This window comes from Coffea arabica, chromosome 2e, assembly GCF_036785885.1.
Source record: "Coffea arabica cultivar ET-39 chromosome 2e, Coffea Arabica ET-39 HiFi, whole genome shotgun sequence".
Lineage (NCBI taxonomy): Eukaryota > Viridiplantae > Streptophyta > Magnoliopsida > Gentianales > Rubiaceae > Coffea > Coffea arabica.
In genome coordinates this window covers 30,736,494-30,746,942 of record NC_092313.1, presented here as the reverse complement: position 1 = coordinate 30,746,942, position 10,449 = coordinate 30,736,494, and the positions used below count along the sequence as shown (strand labels likewise).

General features: G+C 35.2%; 1 protein-coding gene across 1 annotated transcript; it reads left to right on the top strand.

Moving 5' to 3' along the window:
• The first annotated feature begins 2,529 nt into the window (after positions 1 to 2,529).
• On the top strand, positions 2,530 to 3,225 carry LOC113732372 (uncharacterized). The gene is made up of 2 exons (XM_027258090.2): positions 2,530 to 2,858; positions 2,941 to 3,225. The coding sequence occupies exons 1-2, from the start codon at positions 2,641 to 2,643 to the stop codon at positions 3,071 to 3,073; spliced, it is 351 nt and encodes a 116-aa protein (XP_027113891.1). The 5' UTR covers positions 2,530 to 2,640; the 3' UTR covers positions 3,074 to 3,225.
• Positions 3,226 to 10,449: the final 7,224 nt, after the last annotated feature.

Here is a 10,449-nt window from a genome sequence, read left to right as displayed (position 1 = left end):
TTTTATGCACGGAACTTAATCTGGTTTTCTGTTCTCATTTCTGGAGACTGAAGTAAAAGAAAAAAGGGGTGTTTTTTTTATTTTTATTTTTGCCTTTTTTGGTTATACAATTAGTGTGTTTTGTCTTTGCTAATAAAAAAAGGGGGGACTAGAAAGCTGGAAATAATTTTGTATGAGTTTTCACGCTAAAAAAATTGAAAAAAGGATTTTAACCGCCGGCACGTGCTCTCTTCTGACTTGTTTCCAGCAAAATTTGAAGAAAACCCGTTAATTGTCCACTTTCGAGCAAATTTGGATAGATTGGGGACTACATTTGTTCTCCAAAATAGATTGGGGACTAGTTTCACGTATTTGTTATAAATTGGGGACCAAAACTCCAATTCTCCCTTTTTTTTATTTATGTTTTATGCTACTTTTCCTTCTTCTATTTTGGAAAACTGATGTAGCCTATAAATATCTTAGGATTTTCTTTCACCCATTTTGTTCTTTGTTTTTTGTTGACTGCTGTTGTATGACAACATAGGCATTGACATTTTACGAAATTTGATAGTTTTGGAATGTTTATCAAATCAATTGATTTATCGACACAAATTGAGTAATCATCATTTATTCTTGCCTTCTGGTAGTGTTATCTTCCTTTTTTTTTAAAATTATTTTTACATGAGAATGGTTAAGGATATGTGGAAGGCTTTGGTGGTGATGCCATTAAGGAAAGGAGAGAAGATACAAAATGTTAGATTACATACATCCAAATTGAAATACTTAGCCCAGAAGTAGTATATATTATTGTTGTCGTTTGCTGGTCAATAAATGGATTCAAAGTTAGTCCTTTTTTTTTTTTTTTTACAAATTGACTTGAGTAATCAGGGAATAGCTTTAGAGCTATGTCGTTTGATAATTTTCAATAAATTGACTGTTTTAAGCTTTTCGTGTAGTATATAATTGTTTATATAGTCCTGTCTTACTGTTCATGCCATAATGTTCTCTTTTTTTGGGCCACCATTTGCTCATTTTCTTTTGAGGGCTGCTTTACTTGAAATTTTGCCGCGGAAGTAAGAGCAAATGTCGCAAAGAATCGTACACCGTGTCTTGGCCAAGCCCAATTGTTGCTTGTTAAAACCCATTGCCCAGCTAAACTTTGAGCCCATGGGTCTTGTCTCAGATTATTTGAAGTTGCTTTTATTTCTTAAATTGTAATATTAATCTTGGCCTTATTACTGTGTGTGTGCGCGTCTATACGTGTATATGTATATATATTGATTTTGATTTTTGTGGTGGATAATGTTTAAGAATGCAAGGATAATTTAATTTAACTTTTGTAACAATTAAAGATGCTGGTCACTAGGTGCTAAATTACAAGCATAGCATAGTTGTTAACATTTTCATTTCTTTTGTCATTCTTTAAAAAAAAAAAATTTTTGTCCCATTTCATATTGCACATCCCACCATCCCCTTCTTTAATTATAAGAACAGAAAAGGAATAAAAAATAAAAAATTATTTGCATTGAGCTTTCCCTATACTGGCTTGTGAAGCCTTTGCCATGCCGAGCATGAATGCCACAATTAAAATTAAATTCAATTATTTGTACATAGAAGGGTTAATGTTCTCTACATTGATAATATATAAGCGAACAGAACTGGATGCATTTAACAAATATAAAATTTAGATTTGAAATCCAAATTATGACAGGAGAACCAGCCTCCCTAAAGGAGGACATAGTGCTAGATTTTGAATTAATCGATGACCAATGCAGTCCCCGGACAATGAGATATTTACAGCGAAATTTTTTTTTTCAAATTGTGATGAGTTACATTCTATTGTAAATTATTTGCCACTAATAAAGTGGTTCCATATGTTCTTAAAACCCAAGTCGTAAGAACATTTACCAGCACTTCACTTCAACTCTCAATCCTCCTCCATTTGTATCTATAAAGCACAAAATTTCTCTGACTAAAAGTTATTGGAATATAACTGGTTCCATATTGGATCAGTAGAACCATATCCTTTCACTACTCAAAAAGTGAGTTTTTTTTTTTTTTTAATATTCTCAGAGCTATATAAACGGATTTACCAAAACGATATGCCCTTACTTTTCATTTCTTTTCTTCCTCTAATTTCGAACATCATTTAATACTATTAAAAGAAAAATGAAGGAATTGAGGTTTGAGAATGGTAATGGCCAAATGTAAGCTAAACAGTCAAAGAAGAAAAGTGTGTCAATAAGGCTATAACCATATGAAAGCCAGGTCACTGGTTGTAGTCCCAGTTGGGGGAGAGCTAGGTCACGGGATCGAATCCGCGGTTTACCGTGGCTGGTGATGCTTAGGGCGAGCCGCTCCCAGCCCGCAGTGGGATTAGTTGGGCCGTACGGTAACCAGTCCTTGGGCCCAGATACCCACTGTGAAGAAAAAAAAAAAAAAAAGGCTATAACCATATGAAAGTCAAAATCCTTATATTTAAAGACTAGCTATAAATGCTTGAACGGTTGAACCCATCTTTAGCGTGGATTTGCTAGGAAATGAACTTCTTTTTCTTTTGGTACGAGGATATGATTTTCAAAGATTCAATGGCAGCCACTCATTCGGATATAGTAGTAGATAATGAGCACTTAGAACTCTCAGGTTCTAGATGATAACAAAATGCTGATGCAACAGAGCGCCAGTTTTTGTGGTGCTAAGGCTTCTTTTTCCTTGCCAAACTTAACTCTTAGAAAACCTGCCACATTTCCATTGGCAAAGAAGCGCGATTTGCCAGAGAATTCACCAACTGAACAACCAAATTTTTCTCTCAAAATTTCAAACACATTTCTTGCACAGTCTGCGATTGCAGTGTTTTCATTGGGATTCATCGATGCCGGGTAAATATGTACATGTCTGCAGGTCCTTTCAGTTATCTTAAGCAGTTATTTCTCGTTTTGCAATCACTTCGTGTTAATTCAGGTACAGTGGAGATTGGTCAAGAATTGGAGTTATCTCGAAAGAGAACGAGGATTTGCTGAAGGCTGCTGCTTTTGTTGTAGTTCCACTTTGCTTGTTTCTCATATTTTCTCTTCCCAAGAAATCAGAAGATTGATAATCTGTCTTTTAAGTTTTGAACAATAATTCGTTGTCCTTCTGGGAAAAATTTGGATGTACAAACAGCTTGCAGAATGCAAGGAATTATCCTAAGGGTGCTACTATTATGACTTACAAAATAATTAGCGAAGTGCAGATGATTAGAAATCACCTTTTAGTCTTCAGAAAAGTTCAGATATTGCTGTTGTAGAAAATGTTAGAAATTTGGCATTCCAGCAATGCCAGTAGATCGATCTCATTTTTTATGTCACTGCAATTTCGTTTAAATTGCAATACCTACAAGCCTAGATGATTCAAGGCAGAAGTGATTTAAATGGAATAGTTACGCGAACTAATCCACAGAGACAAACAAGGGTTGATTCATGATCAAACACCAAAAAGAAAATCCAAAATTCAACTAGAACCTCGTCTAGATTCAAGAAGAATCCAATCTAGGTATAGAATCCAAACACACCAAGTGTTAAAAATTTCAAGAATTATATCAAAAGTCTCATAAAACAAGCCCTAATACTTTCCTATATATAGCTAAGAAGTTCTAAATCAAAGAGGAAATGAAATTACATAAAAAATGGAAACCAAACGGAAAATGCAAAAACAATCTGATGAAGTCTGGCATCGGTTGTGGCGCTGGAGTTGTCGTTGGAAGTCTTCGGGAAGCAAAACGTGGGTGATGAAAACACAGGTGAGGCCATATTTTAGGCCGTGCTTTCATCCTGATGCTTCAGAATGTTCTCCGCGCCGCTTATTCTTATGCTCCTTTGCTTCATCGATTTGGTCTAAGATTTCTTGTGCCACTCATTCCACACCAGTCCTCTCCAATTCAAAAGAACTCGATCTCGAATTCCCAAGGAAACTTTCAAGCACCCACAGACTAGCAATTCCACGATTCTCCTTTGAAGTCAAAAAGACCTTTCAACCACCAACACGAACTGGATTATAAAGAAAACTTGCAACTCCATCGCCATGGACTCAGATACAAGTTCAAAAGCAATGACCATATCATTCTCCATTGTCAAAATAAATTTGGAATTGTCCTCTTGAACAATGAAAGTCTTCATTAGATCAGGCTTCTTCTCGACACCCACTGCTTGAAGATTCACCAGACTTTGATTCACCCAATCTTCACTAAAAGCTGGCATGAACTCTATTGGGGTTGTATCTAGTGGCTTACTGAGATGCACGCTACCTTCTTCAACTTGTGGCACTTTCTCTTCAAGTATATCATGAGAAATAACTTCTTCCACTTTGACAGCATCTAGCTCATTACCTCCATTCAAATCACAAACCAAAGTTATAATAGTTAATAAGTTATTGTCAACCATATGAACTACTTTGGACCGTTACCCTGGCTTCATTGGCACTAAAGCAATCTTCTTCTTGCCATCCTTAACGAAGCGATAGACATTTTCCCTTCCATAGAAAGTCACACCTTGATCATACTGCTATGATCTTCCAAATAACAAATGACATGCAACCATATCCACCATATCACACATAACACTATCAATATAATATTTACTTATGGACAAAGGAACTAAATACCTCTTTAACTACTTTTACAGATTTCACATCCTTTATCCAGCTAATCATGTAAGGCTCATGATATAGTTCAACAAGCAAATTTAGCAATTTAACCAAAGTACTAAAAATAATATTTTCACAGCTTTCACTATCAATCTAGAAATAATATTTTCACAGCTTTCACTAGCAATTACCAAGTCAAAAAATTGATTAAAACTTTTGCACCTGGTTCTAAAAATTTGCTCGCGTCATTTATCAAACTTTTCCTCCCTAGACTCAATTCTTTGCACCGCATACACTAGTCACTCACAGCTTTTCTCCTCCATATCATCCTGTCCCGTATTTTTCACAAAATTCATAGCCTTATGTTATGGACAGTTATGTGATTGATGCCCAGATTGCTGACGTCTTCAACACTTATCGCACATTGGCTTAGCGTAGGTATTCATATTAGCTTTAGGATTTTGTGGAGGGTTTGGATTGGTATTGACCTTCTTAATAGTTCCCTTCACGTCACTAATTGGTCGTGCTTGGACAAACCTTTGGTGCTGACCAAGATGCTTCACTGAATGGCGATTCTACGAACTCTTCTACACGATCCTCCGAACTCCCTTTCCCTGCATTTCGTTTCCAAGCCAAATTCATCTTAGCTTTCAAGGCTAGGTTGTTTGCATCTGACAGCTTAAAAAATGGTTGAATACCAGTTTCTTCCCATACACTCGTATCTAAACCATCCAGGAACCTCAACATGAGTTGACCCTCGGTCTCCATAATATTGTTACAGGATTGTAATAGCAAAATTTCAGAATAATATTCATGAACAGACCTTTTACGTTGGGTACAGTGTTAAAATTGTAAGTACAAGTACGACTCCTAATCAGGCAGTAAAAATCTAGTAGTCAAAAGAGGCTTCATTTTAACCCATGTCCTTACAGGCTATTTTCGTCAGTGACGCCTTCGAGATTGCAACTGTTCCCACCAAGATGACGCATTACTCTTCAACTGATAAGCCATGAGTTTGACTTGTGAAGTCTTTGGGATTTCCATGTAGTTGAAGAATCTTTCAATTTCTGCAATCCAATTCCTCAATACCTAAATCACCATTGAAGGAGGGAAGATCCACCTTTAATTTAAAATTTTCAGGCTCTCAATTTTGACTCGATTACCTCTTTATTAGGGCTTTCCCTGCCAAATCAATTAATGTCTCGTTTGCAAACGAATCTTCCTCATAGGCCTGCTATCTATGAAGTCTTCGTTGCTCATCAATGACTCGAGTTCGGTCAAAGGGCACTCTGTCATCATTCAAACGATCCATCATGATATCCATGAGTATGTTTGGATTGTCAATTATTTTACTTTATTTATACCTTATTTATATATACTGATTTACTTGTATCATCAATATATTTTTCAATCACCTTTTTATCTTACATACATTATATCAAAAAGTGCTATAGTATTTTTTCATAAAATTATCTCAAATAATTTACAATCCGAGCACACTCCATGTTTTCCTGGATACAGTTAATATAATTCTCCAAGCAACCAACTATTTTTATCCAAGCAATCAATCCATCTGTTTGTAATCTAAATTTACAATTTAGGGGCAGAAGTTTCATCACCAGATTTGTTGCCAGCCATTGGTATAATGTAGAAATAGGAGAAACCTACTCTGATACCAATTGACACAAGGTAGAAATAATTTAAATAGAATAGTTACACGAACTAATCCACGGTAACAAATAAGGGTTGAAAAACTTTTTGGACTTGATCCCGAAAGGTGTAAAACGATATTGGTTAGTCTTGTAAACATCAAAACCAAGAATGAGATCTTTTCCAGTAAAATTTGCTCCCAAAAATTTTGATTTTATTTGACAATCTGGGAGAAGTTTAATGGTGATTGGGTCTTTCGTTGTAAACTTTGTTTGAAAAAACTCACCATTAGCTGCTTTGAAATCATGAGTCTTATGGACCCAACATTCATCAGGTCAAATGTCTTTTTTCATGATTGACAAAGATGCACTTGAATCAAAGAAAGCAATTATTGGAATTGATTTGGAATACTTATCCAGGAAAATATGAACAAGCGTATGGGGATAAGACCCTTTGTTGTTTGTTCGTCGGATACTACATATTTTATCGGGTACCTGTAAGGCCAATAGGGTATGGTCAGTAACATCTTCCTGTTCAGAAAATTCATATTCTAAATCAGAAAATTGGAAATGAAGTTCATCCTAAATTTCTGAAATTAATTTTACTCCATTTTGATTTTGAGAACTGACAGGTTGTCGAAACCTGTACAATAATAAAAATAAACCTAATTGCCAGTTAAAGTAGCCAAAACCCGATTCCAAGTACTAGAGCAGGAACTCTAGGTGTGCAATGGGGCACTTGATTCACCATATTCTCGAAAATTTTGCTTGATCCGATATACCCGAATGTGATAGCTTTTTTCACAAATAATTATGAATTTGTAAACAGGGCAAGTAGGGTCGTATTCTCAGGGATTGAGGATATTTGTCTCTTAAGAAATTCAAAGTAACACGGGGGGTGTTTTTGTATAAACGAAGACAATCAAAGAAATTCAAATAAAACTAAAAATAAATAGCTAGCTAGAAATTAAATGACAATTCACTAAAATTAGAGTAAAAATAATTAAAGGTCTAACCAAGAAATATTCAACAATGGTTCACCTAATTGATCAACGATGCACAAGCAATTCCAATTAGTTACTAATAAATAGATTATAACTGACAAACAAGCGATGACAGTCAATCCCTCCTTACTGTATCGGAGATTAAGGTACACCCGTTAATCACTGCTCTAATTGGGAAATAATCCTAGGTACGCCCATAAGATTTAATTCTTCAATTGCCTTACGTGTTAGAGGAGCTCTACTGTAACTAAATAAAGCACTACCAGGGTTATTTCAGATTAGCCCACATATTTCCCTGACACAAATCTAATCATGTCAGTTGTCACTATTTTAAAGCAATTAAGCAATTAAGGATTTAATGCCCTAATTGACAATAGATTACCAAATTAACTAATTATTCGGATCCAAGACAATTAATTAATTAAATAATCACAAGCAATGCAAACAAGAAATATGCGAATACCAATAAATAAAAGAAAAAGATAAAATTAAATCGATTTCACAATTTTTAGACGAACCAAAACCTCTGTTGTTCCTTGACTAGAGTGAGGGAATTAGTTCATATTTGATACGAAAAACCCATGCAAAATTGAAGTAAAAGTCGCAGCCATTGTCCTTGATCGAGGGGGTTCAATTCGTTCAATTGGTAAAAGAATACAGAAAGTGATTGAATCCTCCAAGGGCTCCTGACATGCGCAGGAGGAATCCACCCAAGACTTCAAGGAAAAGTCAAAAGAAACGTTAAGCTAAAAGTCCTGCGTATCAAGAAGATGAAAAACTACTCAGAACTAAAGAAACGAAGAAAAGTCAAAAGCTAAAGATAGTGCTAGTTCTCTGCAATCTCCATTTCGTATCTAAGTAGCCTACTGCTACTGTGCGGCCACCCCCCATCCAGCCGAAGACTCCAACCTTTTCTTCTTTTTCAATGTTGTCTTCCACAAATTACCAAAAAGGGTCCGCATCTTGTTGTTCCAAAAATGTCCCTGGATGCCTGCTACTCGAGCTCTTTCCTGATGATTGCTAAATTAGCACTTGTTATGGTGTTTTCGATCAACTCCCTGAAATAAATGTGAATTGTCAAAAGTGAATAGAATCTAATAATTAATTCACATTGGATTAGGTAATAAGGGAAATTAATAATAAAATTAATGATAAAATTGCAACCTATCAATTCCTCCCACACCTAAATCATGCTTGTCCTCAAACATAAGAACAATAAATAAACACCAATATTTGACAATGGCTATTGCTCTATCTACCATATTGCCAAGATACCAAGAAAAATCATATATCAAGCACCAGTGATCAAAATCCGAGAAACATTACCCCGGTTAGCTTCTAAATCACAAACTCCTTCAATTCCAAATTAACTAATCTAAGAAAAAGGAATGACGCCCAACATTCATCAACAAATGGTCTAAATATTAACCAAAATCTCCACATTAAATTCAGAAATCGGCAAGCTGACTTCTATCACACACTAACACAACCTACACTTTTTTTCACGTTTTCTATTATTTATTTTTTCCTTTTGTTTTTCTTTTTTTTAAGATAGCACAAAAGACTTAGTCTCTAACCATTGGAGCCTTTTGACCCAAACTCCGACATTTTTCAGATGAAGGAGCCCGGTTACTCAGTTTTTATCGCTATACGACCACGTACTCATAGAAATTACTACTTTTTTATGCGAAAATCGACACTTTAGGTGAAGATCCCCAGTTACTCAGTAGTAATGACTAGCGGAGTACATTCAACTTTATTTCACAGCCAAATAACACAATAACTCAAAATAACATAGCAAAAGAAAACAAAAATAGCAGCCGCTAGCCTCATTTCTTCAAATATGGAGAACTAAAGTTAATACTAGACCAATTCACATAAAAATGCCAACAATCATTCCCTATGCCTAGAAAAGTTAACAAAGAAATCAAAAGAATCAAGCAATCACCGATATTCACCAAAGAGACGTCTGGATTCAACCACATTAACTAGATACACTTTTATTATTAAAACATGGCAATAGTAGAATTAGAGTCAATAACCCAACATCAAACCTTGGTATTCACATGAGAACTAAGCACCAAAAAGAAAGAAAGAAAATGAATGAAAGATAGACAAATAACAAACTAGAAATAAAGAAAAAACACCTAAAAACTAAAAACTACTAAAAATTAGAACCACAACTAATCCTCCCCCACACCTAAACGATACATTGCCCTCAATGTAGCAAATAAACATCAAAAGTAGGAGAAAAGACCACAAAACTTCCCTGAAGTCGGGTCAAAGTGGTGGTCTGAAAGGGAGAGAAGAAGCTGGCAGCGTCGACTGTGGGAGAACTTCGGCGCGCGAGTGGTGAGTGAGCAGAGGTGGCGGCGGACAAAGGGAAGAAGGGATCGGGGAAGAAGAAAGAAAGACAAGAGGAAGAAGGGAAGAAAGGAAAGAAAGAAAGAAAAAGAAAAGGAAAGAAAGAAAAAAGAAGAAAAAGAAAAAAGAAATAGTTTTTTTTTTAAATTAAAAATTTGAAATTTGAAAATCCAAGCTACGGTCAAACGAAAGAAATTTTTTTTTATTTTTTTAATTATTTTTATTTTCATTTTTTTACTATATTATTATTAACAAAACTTATTTTCAAAATTAAAAATTAGAGATTAACAGGTAATCGAAAATTTTCTCGAAATTTGAATATTTACCTTTCTCGTGAACGTGACTCGAGCACGTAAAAAAACAAGAACCCTTCTGACCATGAGCTCTCCATACGACATGACGCGGGCACGTCATGTCAGAGAGATACCTACGAGTCATCAAAAATGAAAATTGAAGCAAGAAATCAGTCAAATTCAAGGAAAACATATTTAAACTAACAAATAAAAACGAACAAATGACTAAAAGAAATTGGGTTGCCTCCCAATGAGCGCCTTTCTTTAACGTCTTTAGTTAGACATTGTCATGTTTGTTCATGGAGGATAAAATCTTGTGACTCGTTTTAATGATTCATCCTCTATATAATTCTGATAATTCTCGTAAATAGAATAATTCTTGAGCACACGAGTTACGGTCTTCCATGGACTAGTAAATGACGACAAACAAGTCAACGATAATTTAAATTTTCCATTTACTCCTTCCTCACATGCATTTATTGGTCCAAGATACCTTGCCATCGCCACTCTTAATTTATTCCTGTCATGAAATTCAAGATT

Excerpts from the sequence above, each read along its gene's own strand:
- LOC113732372 (XM_027258090.2), top strand. The coding sequence starts at position 2,641 with ATGCTGATGCAACAGAGCGCCAGTTTTTGTGGTGCTAAGGCTTCTTTT. Across the intron at positions 2,859-2,940 it reads TTGGGATTCATCGATGCCGG|GTACAGTGGAGATTGGTCAA; the intron begins GTAAATATGTAC and ends GTGTTAATTCAG.